Source organism: Odontesthes bonariensis, chromosome 4, assembly GCF_027942865.1.
Source record: "Odontesthes bonariensis isolate fOdoBon6 chromosome 4, fOdoBon6.hap1, whole genome shotgun sequence".
NCBI classification, from domain to species: Eukaryota; Metazoa; Chordata; class Actinopteri; order Atheriniformes; family Atherinopsidae; genus Odontesthes; species Odontesthes bonariensis.
In genome coordinates, this window is record NC_134509.1 from 1125578 (window position 1) to 1152425 (window position 26848).

At 49.6% G+C, this 26848-nt stretch overlaps 2 protein-coding genes across 8 annotated transcripts in view; one reads left to right on the forward strand and one right to left on the reverse strand.

Annotated features, from left to right (window-relative positions):
* Nucleotides 1-26848, reverse strand: part of LOC142378179 (mechanosensitive cation channel TMEM63B-like) — a 221053-nt gene that overhangs the window by 91425 nt on the left and 102780 nt on the right. The gene's annotated exons all lie outside the window — the stretch shown is intronic.
* Nucleotides 360-25246, forward strand: LOC142378182 (NLR family CARD domain-containing protein 3-like). Of its 4 annotated transcripts, none has more exons than XM_075462431.1 (8): nt 360-755; nt 6030-6312; nt 6575-6679; nt 7724-9572; nt 11819-11992; nt 17824-17997; nt 18948-18994; nt 23833-25246. In XM_075462431.1, the coding sequence occupies exons 2-8, from the start codon at nt 6039-6041 to the stop codon at nt 24378-24380; spliced, it is 3171 nt and encodes a 1056-aa protein (XP_075318546.1). In that variant the 5' UTR covers nt 360-755; nt 6030-6038; the 3' UTR covers nt 24381-25246. The 4 variants fall into 4 exon arrangements, with proteins under 4 accessions (XP_075318546.1, XP_075318547.1, XP_075318549.1 ...); XM_075462432.1 differs by having other exon boundaries at nt 6575-6658; XM_075462434.1 differs by lacking the exon at nt 17824-17997.

Here is a 26848-nt window from a genome sequence, read left to right on the forward strand (position 1 = left end):
GAGGTGTGTACGGGTGTACTGAGGTGTGTACAGGTGTACTGAGGTGTGTACAGGTGTACTGAGGTGTACTGAGGTGTGTACAGGTGTACTGAGGTGTGTACAGGTGTACTGAGGTGTGTACAGGTGTACTGAGGTGTGTACAGTGTGACGACCCCTCCGCTCCACTAGATGTCCCGGTTCTCTTCAGTGCCTTTTCCCTTCTACAGAGAGTACGGAGTGCTCGTCAGACTGATTGGGCACACCTGGAGCCTGTGCTTCAAAAGCTCCTCTCTAACCAGTTCCGACCCTCCTGACTTGCTTTGACTTGCAGGGCGGCGGCTGTTTGGTTGTTTTTGATCGCTTACACATTCACACACTCAGGCATGCATACACGCCTGACAACTGACTTCCACGTTTCCTTAGTTTAGATTATTTTGTAAATAAAAGTTGTTTGAAATTTGGAAGCTTTCGTCTGTCTCCCATTTTTGTTGCAGCCTTAGAGCCGGGCTGTGACAAATGGGGGCTCGTCCGATCGTCCGCTGATTCGGTGACATAAGAGGTCAGCTGTAGCTATAGTTGCGAGTAGAGGTGAGATTTTTTTTGTTGGGAGGAGTTGATGAAAGTGCGTCGCCATTATTTTTTGGTTGCTTTACCGGGCTCACGGGCGTTGGTGCATAAGAACCCACCACAAGTAACATCCGAAGACCAGGGGGGAGCGTAGCTGGAGGGGCGGCTCTACTGTGACGTAGCGGTGCTTGAGGGCAGGTTCAACTCAGGTAAGTAGGCTTTTGTAATTTGGTTCGGGTGCATTGGTAGGTGTAATCTGTGTGTTTTGGACAGGTAATTGTGTGTTAGTTGGCATGGCTAGTGTGGAGGACTTTTTGAGTGATCCGTCCCAGGAGGGGCTGGAGCGCTGCACACGCGACCAGTTACTAAGGATTGCTGATCATTTTGAATTAGATGTGATAGACGGTCTAAGGAAAGTATCAGAGCTATTATCAAAGCTAATCTCACTGAGTCGGAGGTTATCAAACCTGGTAAGTCGCAGGCTGCCGGTACGGTTTCGGAAGCTGTTGTGTCTGGTGATCCTGGTTTAACTTCTGAACAGAAGCGTGAGTTGCTTCAGCTACAGGCTGAGGTGGAACAAAAAAGACAAGACACTGAACTTAAAAGGCTGGAGGTGAACAGGCTGGAAGTGGAGGAGCGTAGGCTGATTTTAGGGGGTGCGGGCCATGCTTCTGGTAGGTTAAATTCTGGTTCGTTTGATGTTGCCAGTAACCTGCGCTTGGTTCCTCAGTTTGGTGAGCGAGATCCGGACACATTTTTCTCCCTGTTTGAGCGCGTGGCTGACAGTAGGGGGTGGTCAGATTCAGACCGAACACTGTTGCTACAGTGTGTGTTAACAGGTAAGGCGCAGGAAGCGTACTCTGCTCTCACAGTAGCTGAAAGCAAAGTTTACATCACTGTGAAGGGGGCTGTTTTGACCGCTTATGAGTTGGTGCCGGAGGCGTACCGACAAAGGTTTAGGAGCTACAAGGGCGAAACCATAGTGTAGATATTGGGGGGGTCCAAATTAGAACTGTAGACCATATTCCAGCGGGGGTCTGGGGGTCCTCCCTCAGAAGATTTTTTATTTCTTAGATGCAATTTCCTGCATTTTAGGGTGACCTGTACAAATCCTAAACCCATGAAATAGATACTGTATAGAGCAGTAGATTTAGATGGGCGGGCGCGGCAGCTCTGGCAACTGTGGTGCTTGGAGTGACAACCGGGATAGCCAACGAATTCGTTCAAACGAATCCGCAACTTGACATTCTGGGCTAAACCAAGTTCACAACGGGGGAAGGGGCTCGCAATGTTTTTTCCCTTGATTGTTTGGTTGATTCGTTCTCGTTTTTCACATTGAAAGTAAATCTTTAACAGCAAGGGACTGATCTAGGAAAGAAGGAGGACTTTTATATGTCACATACTAGACAAAATATTGGAGGGGACAGATTGGTACTTTCCCAACATTGGGAGGGACGTGTCCCCTCAATGTCTGTGGTGGTTACGCCCCTGAGGAGCTGGGAGAAGTCTGGGAAGCAGACTCATGTTGAGTTTGCCAGGGAGCTGGAGACTCATTTCAGTCGGTGGTGTGCTTCCTTGGAGGTCAGCACTTTTGGTGACCTTTGTAATTTGGTTGTCCTGGAGCAGTTTAAGAACTCTATTCCCGGTCACATCGCTGTGTACATTAGTGAACATAAAGTGAAGACTGCTGCCAAGGCCGCTAGGCTGGCAGATGAGTATGTGCTTATACACAGAGGTGGCCGTGAGTACCACTCTCGGGATGATTTTGGTTACCGGGGAGCTGGTAACAGCAGATCAGAACGGGTTGCATATGGTCAAGTACAGTTTGAATCAACCAACACATGCCATTATTGCAAAGGCAGGGGGCATTGGAAGGGTGATTGTCCTAAACGTAGGAATAGTGGTCCCCAGGTTAAATCTGTTGCTCTTGCTGCCTCTGATAAACGTGTTAATCCTGTCACTTCCTCCTCTCAGCAGGTGGAAGCTGGAGGTAGGTGCAGTTTGGATAAAGCTGATTTCTCAGCTTTTGTCTCAGATGGCTATGTGTCACTGGTTGGGAGTGATGCTACTGTGCCGGTAAAAATTCTGAGAGATACGGGGGCTTTTGACTCATATATTGTGAGTTCCGTGTTGCCTTTTCTGAGGAAACAAATACTGGAGACTCCATTTTGATGCAGGGAATGGGGCTAATGGTGTTGCCAGTTCCGCTGCATAAACTGACGCTGCACTGTGGGTTGGTTCAGGGGGAGGTTACCATGGGGGTGCGTCCTGCACTTCCCCTTAAGGGGGTGGATATTATTCTTGGTAATGATCTTGCTGGGAGACATGTGTGGGCCGATGGTCTGCCACCTCCACCCATAGTAACATCTTCACCTGTTGTTACAGGAAAGCCAGATGAGAGTGCTCAGTGTTTTCCTGGAGTTTTCACGGCCTGTGCGGTGACACGAGCTATGTGCCGTGTTGAGTCGGAGTCTAATACTGACCTGGAGGATGAGAGAGCAGGAGAAAGTGAGGTTTTCTCCGTAGACACCCCTGAGTCTCTTTTGTCTGTTTCTCGCAGTGACCTGCTGGCGGAGCAGAGAGCAGATCCCTCTCTGAGTCAGTTGTTTGATCAGGTTCTCACTGTTGAGGAGGCAGAGAGTGTTGCAAGTGGGTACGTGTTGAAGGATGGGCTGTTGGTGCGGAAATGGCTGCTGCATGGGGAAAACTTTGTTGGTGACCCTGTCTGGCAGATTGTTGTTCCTTCCAAGTTTCGCAGTGAGGTGCTGAAGGCTTCCCATGATCAGTCTGGGCATCTGGGTGTCCATAAGACTTATAATTACATTCTGCTGTACTTTTTCTGGCCTTGGTTAAAAAAGGATGTGTCAAGGTACATCAAAACATGCCATACATGTCAGATGACCGGTAAGCCAAACCAGAGTATTAAACCGGTTCCTCTGTATCCTATCCCAGCAATATTACAGCCATTTGAACATTTGGTTATTGATTGTGTCGGTCCTTTGCCTCGTTCCAAGGGTGGTAGTAATTATTTGCTGACAGTAATGTGTCAGAGCACAAGGTATCCAGCTGCGTACCCGCTTCGCACCATTACTGCTAGGTCTGTGGTAAAGGCTCTGACGCAGTTCATTTCCATCTTTGGCATTCCAAAAGTAATCCAGAGTGATCAGGGATCAAACTTTCCTCTCATCTGTTCGCTCAGGTTTTGAAACAACTGAATGTAAAGCATAATCAGGCTTCTGCGCACCATGCTCAGAGTCAAGGGGCTCTGGAAAGATTTCACCAGACCCTGACATCTCTGTTGCGTGGCTACTGTGTTGAACTAAACCAGGACTGGGAGGATGGGCTGCCTTGGCTTCTGTTGGCTGCTCGAGAAGTGGTGCAGGAGAGCACCGGGTTTAGTCCAAATTAGCTAGTTTTTGGACATAGAGTGCGTGGGCCACTCACATTATTGCATGATGCTGTGGGGCTGTCGGAACCGCCTAGTAATTTAGTTGATTGTGTAAATGGTTTTCGCCACCGGTTGTATGCTGGGGGGGAGATGGCTAGAGAGAAGTTGACCTCTTCCCAGGAGAAAATGAAGCGTCTGTATGACCGTAAAGCTGAGCAGCGGCAGTTTAGCCCTGGTGATCAGGTGCTTGCATTGTTGCCAGTTTTCAGCTCCCCTTTCCAGGCTAAGTTTACAGGCCCGTTTACAGTGCTACGCCAGCTGTCAGACCAGAATTATTTGCTGTCAACACCGGGCCGTAGGAAGTCCACACAACTTTGTCATGTCAATTTATTGAAACCTTATTATACTCGGCAGGTCGACACATCCAAAGATGAGGAACAGACAAGGACTGGTAAGGCTGTGGCTGCTGCAGTAGGTTTGAGGTTTTTGTCTGTACCAGAGGTTGACGGGGTTATCCAACCTGATGAAAGTTTGTTACGTGGGAGGTTAAACAATTCTGAAACTCTGAAAAATATGAAACTTCTGTTTGGACACTTGTCTGAGGTAGGGAGCTCTGAGCTGTTTGCGCTGATAAATGAGTATCTGTGTTTGTTTGGTGACGTACCAAGTCGAACTCACCTAATTGAACATGATATTGATGTAGGTGAAACGCAGCCAATCCACCAACGTTTCTACCGGGTGTCGGAAGAGAAGCGGAAGGTCATGGACAGGGAAATACAGTATATGCTTGTTAATGGTATTGCTGAACCCTCTGCATCTAGCTGGGCATCACCTTGTTTGTTGGTAGACAAGTCTGACAAGAGTCCCAGGTTTTGGACGGACTACCGGAAAGTAAATGGGGTTACAAAACCAGATGCTTATCCCCTACCGTGAATGGAAGACTGCGTAGATCAGGTCGGCTCAGCTCAGTTTGTGAGCAAGTTCGATTTATTAAAGGGTTACTGGCAAGTTCCACTGTCCAAGAGAGCCAGGGAGATCTCTGCTTTTATAACTTCCTCTGGTCTTTTCTCTTACTCAGTGATGAGTTTTGGGTTGCGGAACGCACCAGCGACGTTCCAGCGCCTTATGGATATGGTTGTGTCTGGGTTGGAGGGTTGTGCCGTCTATCTCGACGATGTGGTGATCTACAGTAATACGTGGGAAGAACATCTGGTCCGTATTAAAAAACTGTTTGATCGTCTAGCTGTCGCACGCCTAACCATTAACCTACGTACGGGTGTACTGAGGTGTGTACAGGTGTACCGAGGTGTGTACAGGTGTACGGAGGTGGTGTACAGAGGTTTGTACAGGTGTACCGAGGTGTGTATAGGTGTACCGAGGTGTGTAGCGAGGTGTGTACCGAGGTGTGTACCGGTGTGTACTGAGGTGTGTACGTGTGTACCGAGGTGTGTACAGGTGTACCGAAGTGTGTACCGAGGTGTGTACAGGTGTACCGAGGTGTGTACAGGTGTACCGAGGTGTGTACAGGTGTACCGAGGTGTGTAGCGAGGTGTGTACCGAGGTGTGTACCGGTGTGTACTGAGGTGTGTACAGGTGTACCGAGGTGTGTACCGAGGTGTGTACAGGTGTACCGAAGTGTGTACCGAGGTGTGTACAGGTGTACCGAGGTGTGTACAGGTGTACTGAGTCCTGTCACTGGTTTCAGAACTACCTGCCTTCCAAGGACAGGAACATTCTTTCAAAGGGGGTTCTAATAGGTTCCATATTGGGTCGTGTTGTGATCACAGTTTATATAAACAACATTATATCCTCTAGAAAAAAAAAAAAAATAAATATCTATATATATATATATATATATATATATTGCTCTGCACAGTAAGCCACTGAAGCCCTTCAACAAACTACAAGAAGATCCTGCAGTTAGTCAGGAATGTCAAACAGATTCGATCCTTTCTCTAGAATCAGAAGCATCATGGATCCCAGTTTGGACATTACTTCTCTTAATGGGTGACATACTGAGAGTGTCTCAGAGTAGATGTGTCTTGGTACATAGTTGAACCAAAAACTTACCTTAACTTGTATCTGACTTCATCAGGGAGCAGCGATGACTCCAGAGGACATCTTAAACACTCTGGAAGATCTGGGAGATGAGGAGTTCTGTAAATTCAAGTGGTTCCTGCAGCAGGCCGACAGCCTTGGAGGCCTCCCGGCCGTCAAAAAGAGCCGACTGGAGACGGCAAACAGGTCGGACACCGTGGACCTGATGGTGCAGACCTACAGACTTCCTGGAGCTGTGGAGGTGACCAGGAAGGTGTTAGAGAGGATCAACAGGAACGACCTGCTGCAGAGTCTTTCTGCCATCAGCTCAGGAGCAGAAGGTCGGTCACAGGAAGAGAAACTCATGGAGTCACCGACTCCTACATTAAATTAATATTCAAATTAAATTAAATATTAAAATTAAAATAAATAATAAAATAATTTAATTTAATTAATTAAAATACACACTAAAATAAATATTAAAATTAAAATAAATAAATAATAAAAATAATAAAGATAAATAAATTATAAAAATTAATTAAATTAATAAAGTTGCTCAGAGAACAGTTTACATCAGTTTAACCCACATAAACTGCCTTTCAGAGGCTGTTTGGGATGTTCAGGGGTCTTCAGAGAACAGAGGACCTTCATCCTCTCAGCCACAGGCTCCTCTTCCTCAGACTGAAGGTAAAACTACTGGATTTTCTGGTGAGTAGCAAAGAAAGCCTTAAAGAATAAAGGACGGTGGTGTGTCTAACTGAGTCTTCAGCGCCCAGCATCAGTGCCCCTGATTCCAGCGTATGAGGGAACCACTGTGGGCAGAGCAGCATCTGGCCCTCTGGATGGAGCCTCTGGGCTCTGGGGCTCTCTCTGCTCCAGGAAGGCTCATGTCGGAGATGTTTTTGGGGACACGTCCTTTGACTGATGTGTGCAGAACAGCATACATAACATAACATAACATAACATAACATAACATAACATAACATGGCATAACATAATATTACATTACATTACGGTCATTCTGCAGACGCTTTTATCCAAAGCGACTTACAATAAGTAGTCGTTTAGATCCCCAACGTGTTGAAAACCTGACAAAATACCGGCTGTTTACAATTTTGTTCCCATGAATTCGGCGCTACTAAAGCTAGCCGCAGTGAGCAACGCACTTCCGGTTATTTTCACAAAATAAAATACCCGTTGCCTTTTATCATAGGGAAAGCCATTACCATACAATTGGTGCTTTTGTTTTGAAAACAGAAAGTGAACCTACCCTCGCTGTAGCTAGCTTGAAACTGCCGGTTTGACAGGAAATGACGATCGGCGACGTCACGTTACGTTGCATCTTGGCTAGTTTGAGTATGAGTAGTAATCTCATGATGCATACCCAACATTTAGGAGAATCTAGTATGCATCCGGGAACTTCTCACTTACTCAAACTAATATATAATATAGCATACTAACTCAGAAAGTTAGTAGGAGTAGTATGAGTAGTAGGAGAAGTGTGCGGTTTGGAACACAGGCGATGTATAGAGGGAGAAAAGAAGAGGACCCAGGACCGAACCTTGGGGAACCCCAGTGGTGAGCCTACGTGGCTTCGACACAGACCCTCTCTGTGATTGGCTCTCATGGGATTTCTGACTTTGGCTTGAAATGTGTTTCCATGCTGTGTTTCCAGCTTCTAACAGGAGCTCAGTCACCTGTAACTGATGTGTTTGCTTCAGACTGAAACTTTCTTCTTTCTGTTGGAGACAGATTTAATGGTTCCAGTTCCTGAGCCGCAGCCCGTCACATTTTACCAACAGATGCTTCAGTCCAACTTCCAGGACACGTTCATGTGTGCACGGGAAGGCTGGGCGGAGGATAAACAGCGTCTGGTGGATATCTACACAGAGCTGTACATCACAGCAGGGTGCGACGTGCACATCAACACGCAGCACGAGGTCCGACAGATCGAGGGGACGAGGAAGCCGGCAGAGCCGGAGAAAGCAGTGAGACCCAGAGACATGTTCAAACATCCTCCTGGAGAATACAGACCCGTAAAAACTGTGCTGACCAATGGAATAGCAGGAATTGGAAAAACCCTCCTGGTGCAGAAGTTTGTGTTGGACTGGGCCGAACACAGATCCAATCAGGATGTGCACCTCATCTTCCCCTTCACCTTCCGTCAGCTGAACCCTCTGCAGGGAGGAGAGTTCAGTTTGGCACAACTCATTCATGAATGCATCCCAGAAACCGTGGACATCAGAGAGGAGGCTCTGAACCACATCTTCACCGCTCTGCAGTCATCGGGAAACAGCAACTACGACAAGAGCAAATTCAAGCTGCTGTTTGTGTTGGACGGACTGGATGAGAGCCGCCTTCATCTGGACCTTCATGCTGAAGACGTCGGCTCTGTGGACGTAACGAAGCCGACTGCAGCCGGCGTGCTGCTGAGGAAGCTCATCAGCGGGAAACTGTTACGCTCCGCTCGCATCTGGATAACCACACGACCCGCGGCGGCCAATCAGATCCCTCGAAGGTTGGTCAGCTGCGTGACAGAGGTCAGAGGGTTCACCGACCCTCAGAAGGAGGAGTACTTCAGGAAGAGGTTCAGAGACGAGGAGCAGGCCGGCAGGATCATCTCCCACATCCAGACGTCCCGAAGCCTCCACATCATGTGCCACATCCCGGTCTTCTGCTGGATCACTGCTACAGTTCTGGAGGATGTGTTGGACACCAGAGAGGGAGCAGAGCTGCCCAGCACCCTGACTGAGATGTACACAGAGTTCCTGGTGTTTCACATGGATCGGACCAAAGAGAAGTACGGCCCAGAGAGGTGCGCTCACTACATTAAATCATTAGCAAAGCTGGCTTTCCATCAGCTGGAGAAGGGCAACCTGATCTTCTACGAGAAGGACCTGAGAGAGAGCGGCATCGATTTCAGAGAAGCCTCGGTGTGCTCAGGAGTGTTCACAGAGATCTTCAGAGAAGAACGTGGAAGGAGAGAGAGAGACAAGATGTTCAGCTTCGTCCATCTGAGTGTTCAGGAGTTTCTGGCTGCTGTTTACGTGAGGATGTCACTTATTAACAGCAACAAAAACGTGACGTCCATCCCACAACTGTCACTGAAAAACCTCCGACGGCTTTTAGGGAAAAAGACCTCAACACAGATCCACAGGATTTACATTGACAAGGCCTTAGAGAGTCCAAACGGACACCTGGACATGTTCCTCCGCTTCCTCCTGGGTCTTTCCCTGCAGACCAATCAGGATAAACTAAAGGACCTGCTCAGGAAGACAGGAAGTAGCTCACAGACCAATCAGGAAACAGTCCGTTACATCAAGGAGAAGATCAGTGAGAATCTGTCTGCAGAGAGAAGCATCAATCTGTTCCACTGTCTGAATGAACTGAATGATCGTTCTCTGGTGGAGCAGATCCAACAGGCCCTGAGTTCAGGAAGTCTCTCCACAGATGAACTGTCTCCTGCTCAGTGGTCAGCTCTGGGCTTCATCTTACTGTCATCAGGAAAACATCTGGATGAGTTTGACCTGAATAAATACTCTGCTTCAGAGGAGGCTCTTCTGAGGCTGCTGCCAGTGGTCAAAGCCTCCAACAAAGCCCTGTGAGTACATTACATTACATTACGGTAATTTTGTGTTCCACATCGGTACGCAAAAGAACTTCAGGTCATAAGAAATCACAAGTGCATTTCCTTCCAAAACCAAACAGCTAAGGGCATACCTAGTGCTAGAGTAAGTGCAGTGAGTTAGGTACCGAGACACATGGGAAGACAATTTAGGAAACAAATAAGTGCGTAAGAAGCTGAAGTAAGAATTTGGCCCAGAGGCAGCATGTATCAGAAGCGGTCCAAGAACTGACCCCTGAGGAACTCCACATGTCATAGCCACTCGATCAGATTGATTAGTTCTAATAGTCACAAAATAACTCCGTTATGTACAGTTAGGTACCGAGACAAATGTGAAGACAATTTAGGAAACAAATCAGTGCGTAAGGAGCTGGGAGGAAACAGGTGATGTCCTCAGAGGGCGGATCAGGGTAGTGTTTCCTGCAGAGATGGTTTGCAGCCTGCGGCCAAAGATGGGCAGCGACTCAGCTGTCCTGACATCAGTCAGAGATCGTTCCACCATCGGGGTGCCAGAACAGAGAAAAGCCGTGACCGTGTCGATGGTGCGCAGGGACCGCTGAGTGACGGGGCAGCCGGCCGCCTGGAGGCCACAGAGCGGAGTGGTCGGGCGGGAGTGTAGGGCTGGACCATAGCCTGGAGGTATGAAGGAGCTGCTCCTTCCACTGCCCTGTAGGCCAGCACCAGAGTCTGAAACTGGACCACAGCCTGGAGGTATGAAGGAGCTGCTCCTTCCACTGCCCTGTAGGCCAGCACCAGAGTCTGAAACTGGACCTCAGCCTGGAGGTATGAAGGAGCTGCTCCTTCCACTGTAGGCCAGCACCAGAGTCTGAAACTGGACCACAGCCTGGAGGTATGAAGGAGCTGCTCCTTCCACTGCCCTGTAGGCCAGCACCAGAGTCTGAAACTGGACCTCAGCCTGGAGGTATGAAGGAGCTGCTCCTTCCACTGCCCTGTAGCCAGCACCAGAGTCTGAAACTGGACCTCAGCCTGGAGGTATGAAGGAGCTGCTCCTTCCACTGCCCTGTAGGCCAGCACCAGAGTCTGAAACTGGACCTCAGCCTGGAGGTATGAAGGAGCTGCTCCTTCCACTGCCCTGTAGGCCAGCACCAGAGTCTGAAACTGGATGCGAGCAGCTACAGGGAGCCAGTGTAGAGAGCGGAGAAGGGGAGTGGTGTGGGAGAACTTGGGGAGGTTGAACACCAGACGAGCAGCAGCTTTCTGAACCAGCTCCAGAGGTCTGATGGCAGAAGCCGGGGCGCCAGCAAGGAGGGAGTTGCAGTAGTCCAGGGAGATGCCCACCTGCTGCCTCTGTGAGGAAGGGGCGAATCCTCCGGATGTTGTAGAGGAGGAATCGGCAGGAACGGGTCACTGATGCCATGTTTGCCCAGAACGACAGTTGGTCGTCCAGGGTCACACCCAGATTCCTCGCGGTCCGGGTTGATGTCACCACATGGTGATGGCCAGGTCTCTGAACGGGCAGCCCTTCCCCGGGAGAAACACCAGCTCAGTCTGGTCCAGGTTGAGCTTAAGGTGGTGCATCGACATCCACCCCGAGATGTCTGCCAGGCACGCAGCAATGTCTCCACTGGGGTGTCAGAAGGGGGAAAAGACAGAATCAGCTGGGTGTCGTCTGCATAGCAGTGGTAGGAAAGGTTATGGGAGTGGATGATAGAACCAAGAGATGATGTATAGAGGGAGAAAAGAAGAGGACCCAGGACCGAACCTTGGGGAACCCCAGTGGTGAGCCTATGTGGCTTCGACACAGACCCTCTCAGTGGTCTGTGTCGAAGCCGTCTCAGGTGAGTGGCCCACCTTGAACCCGGACTGTTAGGGGTCCAAGAGGTCCTGGTGGAGGTGAGAGGACAGTTGTTTAAAGACGGCACCTTCAAGAGTTTTGGACAGGAAGGGTAGAAGGGATACCGGTCTGTAGTTCTTGATTTCTGAAGGGTCAAGAGCTGGTTTCTTTAGAAGAGGAGTGACTCTGGCAGTCTTGAGTATGGTAATTGATACCACATGGTATCAATATAGATTATAGTATATAGAAGTATACTCTTGATACCACATGGTATCGAGAAGATACCAATAAGTGAGAGACCAGAGTGTCTAGCTCCTCCAGGAAGTCCCCAGCAGGGAGTACAGATATAGAGGGATGTGTATGAATATCCTGCTGCTGTTTCTATGGGAGAGAAAGTCCCAGATTTATCTCATTATTCCCTCCTCAGACTGAGCGGCTGTAACCTCTCAGAGAGAAGCTGTGCAGCTCTGTCCTCAGCTCTCAGCTCCCAGTCCTCCAGCCTGACAGAACTGGACCTGAGTAACAACGACCTGCAGGATTCAGGAGTGAAGCAGCTGTCTGATGGACTGAAGAGTCCAAACTGTGAGCTGGAAACTCTCAGGTCAGGATTCAGCTTCTGTTTAACGGTGGAACATTGACTAATTTACAATGAGTACATTTCTAACCCTCCCTCTTTATATAGGTTTTTTTTTTAAACTCAGGTGGAGGGATTTATGAGTCATCTAGGCTCCACATTAGGTTTCCATTCATCCATCCATTTTCTTCCGCTTATCTGCGACAGGGTTGCCGGTCTAAACAGATCTTTCTATCCTCCATCTAAGCAGAGTTCTCCAGAAGCTCACTTTCCACAGCCACCTTCTTGGGCTCTTCCTGGGGGACACCGAGTTGTTCCCAAGCCAGTCAAGAGATATAGTCCTTGGTCTGACCATTTTCGAAACGCTGCCACAGGGAGGCATCCTGACAAGATGCCCGAACCACCTAAACAGGCTCTGTTTGATATGGACGGGGTAGTGACTACTCTGAGCCTGTCAGTATGGAGCTCCCCACCATATCCTAAAGCCTGATTTATGGTCGTCTACAGAGAGCCGGAGACGCTCTCTGTCGCTTGCGTGCGTCGTCCTATCTATCTATCTATCCGTCGAGGAAACGGAGACTCGTGATTGGGTTGTGATTGGTTGGCTAACAACATCATTTTCGGAATCCCTTTTCCAGTTTAGCTCCTTCCTCTCAGAACAACAACACCGCCATTTTTGAAAGAGTTTACTGTGTGCCGGTCAGGGGCGGTCCTAGGGGCGGGCCGACCGGGCAATTGCCCGGGGCGGCACCCGAAAGGGGGCGGCACCATCGCGAAACCCCGCCCCCAAACGACATCGCGAAAATGTTAAAATAGTTATAAACAAATTCAAAATAGTTTAAAACGTGTTATTTCTACACTTTTACCACATTGTTGTAATAATAACATTACTACAAGTGTTTTTTTTTTTTTTTTTTTTCAGTTATTAGAAGCATTTTTTGCGGATTTTTTTTTACAGGGGCGGTGCCACCGCGAAATGGGCGGGGCGTTGGAGGGGGCGTCGCCCGGGGCGCAATTCATTGTAGGACCGCCACTGGTGCCGGTCAACATTTAAAAAAGCAAATCGAGGAACAGTCTTTCTCTCTCGGTCGCCATCGTTCACTGTGAGGACTGGAACGGAGCCGGAAGGTGAACAACCAATCAATGACTTTCACGATAGACATTGCAAGATTGGGTCGTCTGGCGTAGAGACGCCTGCTGATCGGGAGGTGAACTGCCTTGCGTATCCGACATCCTGACGGAGAATTTCGAAAGGTTTTATGACCACGGAGTCGGATTGACGGATAGCGACGTAGAAGCATACCGAGGCCTTAAGGGTGAGCCCAGTCACCCATTGGAGGAAGCTAATTTCTTTTAGTCACTAGCCACTGATCAAAGGTTAGGGTTGGAACATAAATCTAAATCTACAGCTACAGGCTCAGCTCAGACCCCTTAGATAGATAGATAGATTATTTATTTGTCTTTGCAGAAAATTGTTCTGTGCCATTGACAGTGCGTCTGATACAATTACAAAAAACAAAAATACACAATAAACAAGCACCCCCCCACCCCCCCGCCACCCACCCCAGGACAAAAAAGACAGGATGACATAGAACAAAGAACAAACCCCTCATATTTTTAAATAGAATACAATTGTAAGGTGCAGTTATTCAGAGACCAAGTGCAATGGGTTATTAAGGTACAATTTCACAGTCCCTTATTTAACAGGGATGTACTGGTGGGTATAAATGATCTACGGGCTCCGTTTGTCTGGAATAAAGGCAGCCTGAACCTCCTGCCTGAAGGCAACAACTCATATTTCTGATGTAAGGGGTGTGACACATCATCACGGATAGTATGTGCCTTCTTTACCACCCTTGCTTCAACAGTCATGGCCATGCTGTTAAATGGCTGGCAGGCAATCTTGCTGGCCATATTAATTATCTTGTGAAGCTTGAGAAAAATACCAGGCCACAGAGCAGAAACATAAAATGCTCTCAACAAAAGAATGGTAAAAAAGACGCATCATGTCTCTGTCGAAATTCCTTAGCTTTCGCATAAAATAGAGCCTTTGCATCCCCTTTTTATAGATGGCATCGGTATTCCAAGCCCATGTTAATTTGTCATCTATTATTGTTCCCAGGTATTTGTAATTCCCCACAACCTCAATCCCTTCCCCATTTATGACCATACTCTGGTGGATGTGACTCCCCGTCCTGAAATCAATTATCAGTTCTTTTGTCTTTTTTGCGTTGAGAAGAAGACAGCTGGACTTACACCAGTCTGCAAACTGGTCCACCCAGTCCCTATATAGCGTCTCATCGTTGTTGATTAACCCTACAATTGCTGTATCATCTGCGAACTTAATTGTGACATGATCAGCTGTGTTACTTCGGCATGCATTTGTATAGAGTGTAAACAAAACAGGTGAAATTACGCCCCCTTGTGGAGCCCCAGTGTTTGTTGAAATGGGGGGGGGGGGGGCACAGCCTTGTTTACCCTAACACACTGTGTCCTCTCAGTCTAAAAGGACTCAACCCATCTTATTATGTTCACGTTTACACCTCAGGTGGGGCCTGATCGTGTTGAACGCAGATGAAAAATCTATGAAGAGACATCATCTGTGCTCCTCATAGCCCTATAGGCAAATTGTAAGGGATCAATATTGTGCTGCACTTCATCCAGAACGTGTTTCAGAACAATCCTCTCTAAACTCTTCATTAAGAGTGATGTGAGGGCAACCGGGCGATAATCATTTAAAACACATGGTTTTGATACCTTTGGAACTGGTACTATAAGCGAGGATTTCCAGGCCTTGGGAATGTAGTGTGTGTCCAAGGACATTTGAAAAGCCTGAGAAAAAATAGGGCTTAGTTGTTCACTGCACTCCTTCAGAACCCTTCCCCTTACATGGTCAGGGCCAGCTGATTTTTTTGGGGTCAATTTTGTTAAAAATTCTACGCACCTCATCAGCAGTTACTCTGATTGGGGAGGTAGGCCTATTGTGTTCGAGTCGTTGTCTGATGGCATCTCGTTCTGAGGAGAAATCTGATGTTTCAATCTAGCATAAAAAACATTCAATTCTTTTGCAAAAGTTCATCTCCATTTGTAGTGATGTTTGTTTTCTTGTCCTCCTTCCCAATCATTGTATACATCCCTTGCCATGCATGTCTTAGATCATTTCCCCTCATTTGCGCCTCAATGCGCTGTTTGTATTTCTGTTTGTTGTCAGATATTATTTGTCTAATCTCCTTCTGAGTTTCTTTCATCTTAGACACATCACCCTGTTCAAAGGCTCTCCTTTTCCTTTTCAGCGCTAGTTTTAATTCTTTATTGACCCAGGGTTTATCATTTGGAAAGACTCGGAAAGTTTTATCTGGGATTACACAGTCCACACAAAATTCAATGGAATCAGTGACAACAGAGTTAAGTTCTTCTAAACCGTCACTTGTGTCCACAAAAGTATCCCATATAGTGCAGTCAAAGCAACCTCTGAGGCATTCAACAGATTCATCAGTCTATCGTTTAATTGTCTTAGTCTCCGGTTTACGCGACTTCAGCTTTTGTTTATACTGCGGAACCAGATGCATAACGTTGTGGTCCGAATCCCCAAGCGGTGCTTTTGCGTGGCCTTTGTAAGCGTCTTTTATATTCCCAAAGCATAAATCGAGCTTTTTCTCTCTCCTTGTCGGGCACTTGACATACTGAAAGTAATTAGGCAACACACTTTTGATGGAACACGCATTAAAATCTCCAAGAATGAACTTTGGAGCGTCGGGAGCGAGGTTTTCTAATTTGGCCACTGTGTCGTAAATTCTGTTTGCAGCAGCCCTTGTATTAGCGCGTGGATGTATATACACAACAGTGACAAACACTTGTCCAAATTCCCTAGGCAAGTAGTATGGCCTGAGCGACAGGGATAACAGCTCAATATCAGCAGGGAGCGGGCGTTCGCCAAGATGACAGTAGGCAGAGGTGGTTTCCTCCCCCGTGCGCGTACCCTGCAGCGTATTCCACCGCGTCGGCCTCTTTTCCTCCTCGATGTTTTTGGTCGCCTTGCACACTCATCAGGCAAGTTGACTGGAAAGTTGTTGGTCTGCAAATCCCGCAATTGCAGCAGTTGGTCTCGGCTGTAGTGAAGAATCTCATCCGTTTTAACGGGTGTATGGCCAGTGTCCAATGAGTGAATGGACGCCGGCAGCAACAGGTAGATTGCCAAGATAATGAGCAGAATCACCTTTAGACGCATTTTGCTCGATGTTTGTTTTGGTCTTAGCAAGGACCACAATGTCCAAAAATGTGTATGGGGGTTTGTGTAACAAAAGACAAACTTAAACACAAACTTTAACAAAACAAACAAACAGAGGTTCAGACGCACTGACTGGCACTCGTCGCCGCAGTGCAGCGCCGGAAGTATGTCCACTTGTCAATGTCCCATCCTTTTCTTTCGCCACGTGAACAAGACTCTGAGATATTTAAACTCTTGCAGTGACCAATTCCCAACCTGTAGTGAGCAATGGGACCATGGCCTCATCCCGGCTACACATGGTCCCAGTGCCTGCAGGAGGTTTCTGCTTGATGAAGCCAACAGCACCACATCACCTGGAAAAAGCAAAGATGCAATCCAAAGCTGAATTAAAAATGATGTGCTGATCCTGAAACAAAGAATAAACCAATGAGCACAAAAGCTAAACAAGACTCTTCTCTGAGAGCGGGACTTGGAGTGGCCTGTACAATACAAAGAGGGAATACGCTGAATGAAGAACAGACCCGGGTTTTTCCTTCTGCAGCCACCAATGTTGCAGCCCTCTCAGCCACTAGGCACCTGTCAGTTGCTTCAGCCGACCCCCAAAACAACAAAGCCTGATTGGCCACCTTCTTCAGATAGGACAGTTTCCCTCTGACCACCGACATCAGAGGCACAGACCACCTTCTGGCCACAGCTCCATCCACAATGGAAGCTCTGAACATTGCCCATCGCAGCTTCCATGTCCCCAACCTCCACCTGTACCTTTGGATAAACTCCTGGTAGAGGCTCCCAGTTCGAATATCCATAGTTTTGAAGTGTTTGTGTTCCTTTTGCTTTCCCCTCAATCTTCTTAGGTGCACCCACAGTCAGATTGAGTAGAGTTCTGATGACAGCCAGTTTGTGTTCTAGTGGATTATGTGTCAAAAAGCAGGTACTGGTCTGTGTTTGTAGGTTTCTGATAAACTCGTTTTTAGACTTCCATCCTGCTCAAAGTGCACAGAACGGTTACTGGCACACAGGGGTGTATAGCCAAAATGATTCTTCCTTGGGATATGGTGTTGATCTTGGTCAATCTTAAGGGCCTTCCACTTATAAAGGAGCAAGTTAATCAGTTCAGGTCTCTGTTTAAAATGAGTCTCCCTGGTTTGGACATGTCTGACCAAGAGGACACCATGGGAAAACATCCAGGATTCACAAATTATGTCTCTCAGCTGGCTTGGAAATGCTTTGGTGTCCCTCCAGAGGAGGTGGTGACTTGGAAGAGTGAGGTCAGGTCAGTTATTATTAGACTGTTGTACTATGACTTGGACATTGATAGGTGGCAGAAAAGGATGGACAGGGACTCCTTAATGGATGGAGGGATGGAAATGACTTTCAGGCAGTGACTGACTGAGGTCTTACACCTGTTAACATCACCAACAAGAGTTTCTTCCTTTATGACGCTTTACAGGCCTTTACTGTCGCTGTCTGCAGTTGTTTGTGGGTATTTCTGTCTTTAACAATGAAATACAACAGAACATCCCATTTCTTGACCTCTGTAAACTGCTGAATTGTTTTCTTGGTACGTTTTGGATAATTGTCCGTGTACACAGGGAAGCTCTGTCCAATCAGCTCTTCTGTGTGTCTGCAGCCTGTCGGGCTGTATGATCACAGAGGAAGGCTGTGCTTCTCTGGCCTCAGCTCTGACCTCCAACCCCTCCCACCTGAGAGAGCTGGACCTGAGCTACAACCATCCAGGAGCCTCAGGAGGGAAGCTGCTCTCTGCTTTGCTGGAGGATCCACGTTGGAGACTGGATACACTCAGGTATAAACAGCCCACACCAGGCGCTCGCTGCTGGGCCGGGCCCCCGGGCAAAGGAAGACGTTGTCCCACTTTGTTTCGCTTCATAGAGTGTCTTGTGAGCTGTTCTTTGCCTGGTCCCTCATCTAGGATCCGTTTGCCTTGGGTGACCCTACCAGGGGCTTAAAGCCCCGGGCAACATAGCTCCCAGACCCATTGGGGCCCGCAAACCCCCCCACCACAGTAAGGTGACAGCTCATGGGGGCCTCGACTACTACAACGCTCTCCTAACTGGTCTCCTAACTGGTCTCTTAACTGGTCTCCTAACTGGTCTCCTAACTGGTCTCCTAACTGGTCTCCTAACTGGTCTCCTAACTGGTCTCTTAACTGGTCTCTTAACTGGTCTCTTAACTGGTCTCTTAACTGGTCTCCTAACTGGTCTCCTAACTGGTCTCCTAACTGGTCTCTTAACTGGTCTCTTAACTGGTCTCTTAACTGGTCTCTTAACTGGTCTCCTAACTGGTCTCCTAACTGGTCTCTTAACTGGTCTCTTAACTGGTCTCTTAACTGGTCTCCTAACTGCTCTCCCAGCCTGTGCTGTGAAACCTCTGCAGATGGTCCAGAACGCGGCGGTGCGTCTGGTCTTCGGTCAGCCTAAAACAGCACACGTCACCCCTCTGTCCATTGAACTCCCCTGGATAACCTTAGCCGCCCGCATCAAATTCAAGTCCCTGATGTTAGCCCACAGAGTGCTTAATGGGACGGCTCCCATCTACTTGAATGCTCTCGCAAAGGCTTACGTCACAACTCGGTCACTCCGGTCGTCTAGCAGTGCCTACATCACGCTGAAGACTCTGCTAAATGCATAAACATAAACATAAACATAAACATAAACAGCTGCTCTGTTTACTGATAACACTGCAGGGGGACAGATACCTCCCAGAAAATAATTCTGACTGTTTTTCTTCCGTTAGGTTGGATTCTGGCGGAGAGATGAGGCTGAAACATGGACTAAGGAAATGTGAGTGCGTTTTTCTGTATGTAATCACCAGTCAGTCTGTTCGGAAAACGCCATGAAAACTCTGAGGTTGTGAGGAAGCTTGCAGGGTTATGCTTGTTCACTGCTGACACCTTACCTGTACTGCAGCAGGCTTACTGGCAGATCACTGCTTTTAGAAAATGGTGTCGTAGTTTGTAGAAGATCTCAGTCCTGGGACCGCAGAATCTAATCTCCTGTAGGGGATGAATTTCGGAGCTATAGTGTGGAAATGACCAGTTTGATTTCTCTCACACATGGTTGAAGGTTGGCTGATTGTAAGCCAGTCTTCATCCGATATGACATCATCACTGTTAGGTCATATTTATCTGACCACGTGAAACACCAGCTTTCATCAATCCACTCATTTTCTATACTTTTCTATTTCTAGCTTCATCCGTCGGTCGTTTTTTTTTACCTCACTTGTTTCCTCAGCTCCCTCCATCAGCTCCCTCCATCAGCTCCACCCACTGCTCCCTCCATCAGCTCCCTCCATCAGCTCCCTCCATCAGCTCCCTCCATCAGCTCCCTCCATCAGCTCCACCCACTGCTCCCTCCATCAGCTCCCTCCATCAGCTCCCTCCATCAGCTCCACCCACTGATCCCTCCATCAGCTCCCTCCATCAGCTCCACCCACTGATCCCTCCATCAGCTCCCTCCATCAGCTCCACCCACTGATCCCTCCATCAGCTCCCTCCATCAGCTCCACCCACTGATCCCTCCATCAGCTCCCTCCATCAGCTCCACCCACTGATCCCTCCATCAGCTCCCTCCATCAGCTCCACCCACTGATCCCTCCATCAGCTCCACCCACTGCTCCCTCCATCAGCTCCCTCCATCAGCTCCACCCACTGATCCCTCCATCAGCTCCCTCCATCAGCTCCACCCACTGATCCCTCCATCAGCTCCACCCACTGATCCCTCCATCAGCTCCACCCACTGCTCCCTCCATCAGCTCCACCCACTGCTCCCTCCATCAGCTCCACCCACTGCTCCCTCCATCAGCTCCCTCCATCAGCTCCACCCACTGCTCCCTCCATCAGCTCCCTCCATCAGCTCCCTCCATCAGCTCCACCCATCAGCTCCACCCACTGATCCCTCCATCAGCTCCACCCACTGCTCCCTCCATCAGCTCCACCCACTGATCCCTCCATCAGCTCTCTCCATCAGATCCCTCCATCAGCTCCCTCCATCAGCTCCACCCACTGATCCCTCCATCAGCTCCACCCACTGCTCCCTCCATCAGCTCCCTCCATCAGCTCCCTCCATCAGCTCCACCCACTGATCCCTCCATCAGCTCCCTCCATCAGCTCCCTCCATCAGCTCCACCCACTGATCCCTCCATCAGCTCCACCCACTGATCCCTCCATCAGCTCCACCCACTGATCCCTCCATCAGCTCCACCCACTGATCCCTCCATCAGCTCCCTCCATCAGCTCCACCCACTGCTCCCTCCATCAGCTCCACCCACTGCTCCCTCCATCAGCTCCACCCACTGCTCCCTCCATCAGCTCCCTCCATCAGCTCCCTCCATCAGCTCCACCCATCAGCTCCACCCACTGATCCCTCCATCAGCTCCACCCACTGCTCCCTCCATCAGCTCCACCCACTGATCCCTCCATCAGCTCCCTCAGCTCCACCCACTGCTCCCTCCATCAGCTCCCTCCATCAGCTCCCTCCATCAGCTCCACCCACTGATCCCTCCCTCAGCTCCACCCACTGATCCCTCCATCAGCTCCCTCCATCAGCTCCACCCACTGATCCCTCCATCAGCTCCACCCACTGCTCCCTCCATCAGCTCCCTCCATCAGCTCCCTCCATCAGCTCCACCCACTGATCCCTCCATCAGCTCCCTCCATCAGCTCCCTCCATCAGCTCCACCCATCAGCTCCACCCACTGCTCCCTCCATCAGCTCCACCCACTGATCCCTCCATCAGCTCCCTCAGCTCCACCCACTGCTCCCTCCATCAGCTCCACCCACTGATCCCTCCATCAGCTCCCTCAGCTCCACCCACTGCTCCCTCCATCAGCTCCACCCACTGATCCCTCCATCAGCTCCCTCAGCTCCACCCACTGCTCCCTCCATCAGCTCCCTCAGCTCCACCCACTGATCCCTCCATCAGCTCCCTCAGCTCCACCCACTGCTCCCTCCATCAGCTCCCTCCATCAGCTCCCTCCATCAGCTCCACCCACTGATCCCTCCATCAGCTCCCTCCATCAGCTCCCTCCATCAGCTCCCTCCATCAGCTCCCTCCATCAGCTCCCTCAGCTCCACCCACTGCTCCACCCACTGCTCCCTCCATCAGCTCCCTCAGCTCCACCCACTGCTCCCTCCATCAGCTCCCTCCATCAGCTCCCTCCATCAGCTCCCTCAGCTCCACCCACTGCTCCCTCCATCAGCTCCCTCCATCAGCTCCCTCCATCAGCTCCCTCAGCTCCACCCACTGCTCCCTCCATCAGCTCCCTCAGCTCCACCCACTGCTCCCTCCATCAGCTCCCTCCATCAGCTCCCTCCATCAGCTCCCTCAGCTCCACCCACTGCTCCCTCCATCAGCTCCACCCACTGCTCCCTCCATCAGCTCCCTCAGCTCCACCCACTGCTCCCTCCATCAGCTCCCTCAGCTCCACCCACTGCTCCCTCCATCAGCTCCCTCCATCAGCTCCCTCAGCTCCACCCACTGCTCCCTCCATCAGCTCCCTCCATCAGCTCCCTCAGCTCCACCCACTGCTCCCTCCATCAGCTCCCTCAGCTCCACCCACTGCTCCCTCCATCAGCTCCCTCCATCAGCTCCCTCCATCAGCTCCCTCCATCAGCTCCACCCACTGATCCCTCCATCAGCTCCCTCCATCAGCTCCACCCACTGCTCCCTCCATCAGCTCCACCCACTGCTCCCTCCATCAGCTCCCTCCATCAGCTCCCTCCATCAGCTCCACCCATCAGCTCCACCCACTGATCCCTCCATCAGCTCCACCCACTGCTCCCTCCATCAGCTCCACCCACTGATCCCTCCATCAGCTCCCTCAGCTCCACCCACTGCTCCCTCCATCAGCTCCCTCCATCAGCTCCCTCCATCAGCTCCACCCACTGATCCCTCCCTCAGCTCCACCCACTGATCCCTCCATCAGCTCCCTCCATCAGCTCCACCCACTGATCCCTCCATCAGCTCCACCCACTGCTCCCTCCATCAGCTCCCTCCATCAGCTCCCTCCATCAGCTCCCTCCATCAGCTCCACCCACTGATCCCTCCATCAGCTCCCTCCATCAGCTCCCTCCATCAGCTCCCTCCATCAGCTCCCTCAGCTCCACCCACTGCTCCCTCCATCAGCTCCCTCAGCTCCACCCACTGCTCCCTCCATCAGCTCCCTCCATCAGCTCCCTCCATCAGCTCCCTCCATCAGCTCCCTCCATCAGCTCCCTCAGCTCCACCCACTGCTCCCTCCATCAGCTCCCTCCATCAGCTCCCTCCATCAGCTCCACCCACTGATCCCTCCATCAGCTCCCTCCCTCAGCTCCACCCACTGATCCCTCCATCAGCTCCACCCACTGATCCCTCCATCAGCTCCACCCACTGATCCCTCCATCAGCTCCCTCAGCTCCACCCACTGATCCCTCCATCAGCTCCATCAGCTCCCTCCATCAGCTCCATCAGCTCCACCCACTGATCCCTCCATCAGCTCCCTCCCTCAGCTCCACCCACTGATCCCTCCATCAGCTCCACCCACTGATCCCTCCATCAGCTCCCTCAGCTCCACCCACTGCTCCCTCCATCAGCTCCCTCCATCAGCTCCACCCACTGCTCCCTCCATCAGCTCCACCCACTGCTCCCTCCATCAGCTCCACCCACTGATTCCTCCATCAGCTCCATCAGCTCCACCCACTGCTCCCTCCATCAGCTCCCTCAGCTCCACCCACTGCTCCCTCCATCAGCTCCCTCCATCAGCTCCATCAGCTCCACCCACTGATTCCTCCATCAGCTCCCTCCCTCAGCTCCACCCACTGCTCCCTCCATCAGCTCCCTCCATCAGCTCCATCAGCTCCACCCACTGCTCCCTCCATCAGCTCTCTCCATCAGCTCCCTCCATCAGCTCCACCCACTGCTCCCTCCATCAGCTCCATCAGCTCCACCCACTGATCCCTCCATCAGCTCCATCAGCTCCACCCACTGATCCCTCCATCAGCTCCATCAGCTCCACCCACTGCTCCCTCCATCAGCTCTCTCCATCAGCTCCCTCCATCAGCTCCACCCACTGATCCCTCTCCCCACAGTGTTTAAACTTCATCATTTGTCAGATCCTGTTTTCCTCAGTTCATTCCAGTTCCTCGTAGTTTTTGTCAGTTCCTGACTTTGTTCTCTTGGTAATTGTATCCCTTGTTTCTAAATAAATGGTTTCAGTTCATTTTTGCCTCCTGGCTCTCGCTCCGTGTCTACACCTCCTTCCTCACCTCCACCTCCTACCCGTGACCCTCTGGTCCTGTCGGATTCATTTGTATCATCTCAATCCACGGCAGCAGCAGCATCTCAAGGTTCTAAGAGAAAGTAAACGGGTTGAAATCAGTCCAAAATGTTGCTTTGTGAAAGATCAAATCTTCAGGTCAGTTCTCCATCCTCAGCATGGGATGGAGGAGAGGAAGAACTCCCTTTAACCAGAACCAGAACCTGGGATGGTTGGGGTTTGTTCTTCTTCTGGGAAATGTGAAGCTGCAGACAGGTCAGATAGTTCTGACTCCACCTTTTCTATGAACAGTCTGAAACACTCACAGGACATGTTGGTGTTGCTGTTCGCTGCTGGATGATAAACTGTTTCTTCTTCTCTCCTTCAGATTACTGTGAACTCACAGCAGACCCAAACACAGCCAACAGGGACCTCAGACTGTCACAGAACAACAGGACCGTGACCCGGGTGGACACGGAGGAGCCGTACCCCGATCATCCAGAGAGGTTCGCCTTCTGGAAGCAAACTCTGTGTTCGACTGGTCTGACTGGTCGCTGCTACTGGGAGACTGAGTGGGAAGGGTGGGTTTATGTGGCAGTGACCTACAGAGGAATCAAAAGGGTAGGAGGCAGTAGAGACTGCTGGTTTGGCTGGAATGATCAGTCCTGGAGTCTGAGGTGTTCTGATGAAGGTTACTTTGTCTGGCACGATAACAAAAGGACAGACGTGTCCCCCTCCTCCTCCTCCACCTCCTCCACCTCCACCTGTAACAGAGCAGCAGTGTATGTGGACCATCCTGCCGGCATTCTGTCCTTCTACAGAGTCTCCGCGGACTCTCTGATCCACCTCCACACCTTCAGCACCACATTCACTGAGCCTCTTTATGCTGGTTTTAGAATATTTAGCAAATCCTCGGTGGTTCTGTGTTCCCTATAGAAAGTGGACTCATCTGTGTAGAGGGAGATATGCGGCCAGTCCAAACGTTCACATCCTTCCCCTGAGAAGCAACGAACGGATTCAAACTCTGTGTTTCAGACTGACGCTGTTGGAAAACATAAGACCCAGAAATGTCTCTGAAGTCTCAGCCCATCAGAGGCCAAATACGTAAGAACTGCGCTGAGCAGCTGGCAGACATATTCTGTTCTTTTGTCTTCAGAAGGATTCTGCTCTTCCACCTGAGCCCAAAAATAAAACAAGTAGTTGAATGACTTCATTTGAGGCCCTAATGCGGCATTACCTCATCAATAAAATGAAATCAGTGGACAGGACTGCTCAGGCAGAGGTGGTAATAACACAAAAAAGTGGTTATTTTCACATTTATAGACACTGTTTTTTAACTTCTCCTCAGATTTAAACTGTATCCAGCATCATGTACCAAAGCTAACGTGAGAAGTTCTGGTTCCTTCACTGTGTTCTTACTGAGCTGTGAATATCCGTGATATTTATTCATGGTTCTGATGGCTGCTGATTACTTTTATGAAAATGATTATTTGATTGACCGTGTGGTCACTGCGAGTTGCTCGATGATAAAGATGGAGGGAAAAGGTCAGTTATTGATGACAAATTACCTCCTGATGCTGTATTCTGCCTTCAGACCTTTATGTCAGTAAAGTGCGACTTTGATTAATACTAAATAAAAATAAGACCATCAAATGAATGACTTTGGCTGTTATATTAGCATTTGCTGGAGATGAGTTGATGCAGGTCTTTGACCCGCTGCAGTGCCTCTGACAGCCAGCAGGTGGCGGTGTGCAGTGCCTCTGACAGCCAGCAGGCGGCGGTGTGCAGTGCCTCTGACAGCCAGCAGGTGGCGGTGTGCAGTGCCTCTGACAGCCAGCGGGCGGCGGTGTGCAGTGCCTCTGACAGCCAGCAGGTGGCGGTGTGCAGTGCCTCTGACAGCCAGCAGGCGGCGGTGTGCAGTGCCTCTGACAGCCAGCGGGTGGCGGTGTGCAGTGCCTCTGACAGCCAGCGGGCGGCAGTGTGCAGTGCCTCTGACAGCCAGCGGGCGGCGGTGTGCAGTGCCTCTGACAGCCAGCGGGCGGCGGTGTGCAGTGCCTCTGACAGCCAGCGGGCGGCGGTGTGCAGTGCCTCTGACAGCCAGCGGGCGGCGGTGTGCAGTGCCTCTGACAGCCAGCGGGCGGCGGTGTGCAGTGCCTCTGACAGCCAGCGGGCGGCGGTGTGCAGTGCCTCTGACAGCCAGCGGGCGGCGGTGTGCAGTGCCTCTGACAGCCAGCGGGCGGCGGTGTGCAGTGCCTCTGACAGCCAGCAGGCGGCGGTGTGCAGTGCCTCTGACAGCCAGCGGGCGGCAGTGTGCCCCTGTTGCAAGCCTAACAGGTTCGTGTAACGCTTGAATTTTTCTATTCTATTTTATTTAATGTTTACTTCCAGCATATTTATAATTCCACCATTTTTAGAACTGTATATATCTTTTTCTAAACTGTTTTTATTACTCAACACTTTTTTTTAATTCACAACACTTTATTTTTCTCATTGTTGTTGTTTTGTCTGTTGTTCTTGAGTGCCAACAAAATTTTGCTGTAGGAATACAAATAAAAAAATCCTTGAATCCTATATGGGAGCTTGTTAAAATATAAAATTTACATTTAAATTAATTTATATATTTATCAATTTGCCATAGCCTACCGTATGTCTTTGTTAAAGAGCATAATACAAAGTGATTCAGCATGAAAGCACGTATTTTTAACGTGTGACAGCATCCTGTATCATAACTAAATCTCTGTTGTTTGTAACACAACAAACCGTGTGAAAAGCCGGTAAATATTCGGGGAGTTATGATCATTGTAGTTGGAGATATACACCTTCCTCAGTCGAAATAAATGCAATGAGACCCATCCAAGATGGCGGCCGCGCTGATACGTCAGCTCCAACAGGCAGCGTCAGTCTGTGAGGCGTCTACGTACATTATGGCTGTGTTCGAAACCACATACTACATACTGCATACTGCATACTACATACTACATACTACATACAGGATACTTCCATACTACATACTACATACTACATACTTACATACTACATACTGCATACTACATACTACACACTGCATACTACATACTGCATACTATATACTGCATACTACACACTGCATACTACATACTGCATACTATATACTGCATACTACATACTGCATACTACATACTATATACTACATACTGCATACAGCATACTGCATACTATATACTGCATACTACATACTGCATATTACATACTACATACTGCATACTACATACTACATACTGCATACAGCATACTGCATACTGCATATTACATACTGCATATTACATACTGCATACTGCATATTACATACTGCATACTACATACTGCATACTACATACTGCATATTACATACTGCATACAGCATACTGCATACTATATACTGCATA

What these genes read in the sequence shown, in the direction of transcription:
- LOC142378182 (XM_075462431.1), top strand. Translation starts at nt 6,039, where the DNA reads ATGACTCCAGAGGACATCTTAAACACTCTGGAAGATCTGGGAGATGAG. An exon ending in CATCAGCTCAGGAGCAGAAG is followed by an intron (nt 6,313 to 6,574) that starts GTCGGTCACAGG and finishes ACTGCCTTTCAG; the next exon opens with AGGCTGTTTGGGATGTTCAG. An exon ending in TGGAGACTGGATACACTCAG is followed by an intron (nt 17,998 to 18,947) that starts GTATAAACAGCC and finishes TTCTTCCGTTAG; the next exon opens with GTTGGATTCTGGCGGAGAGA.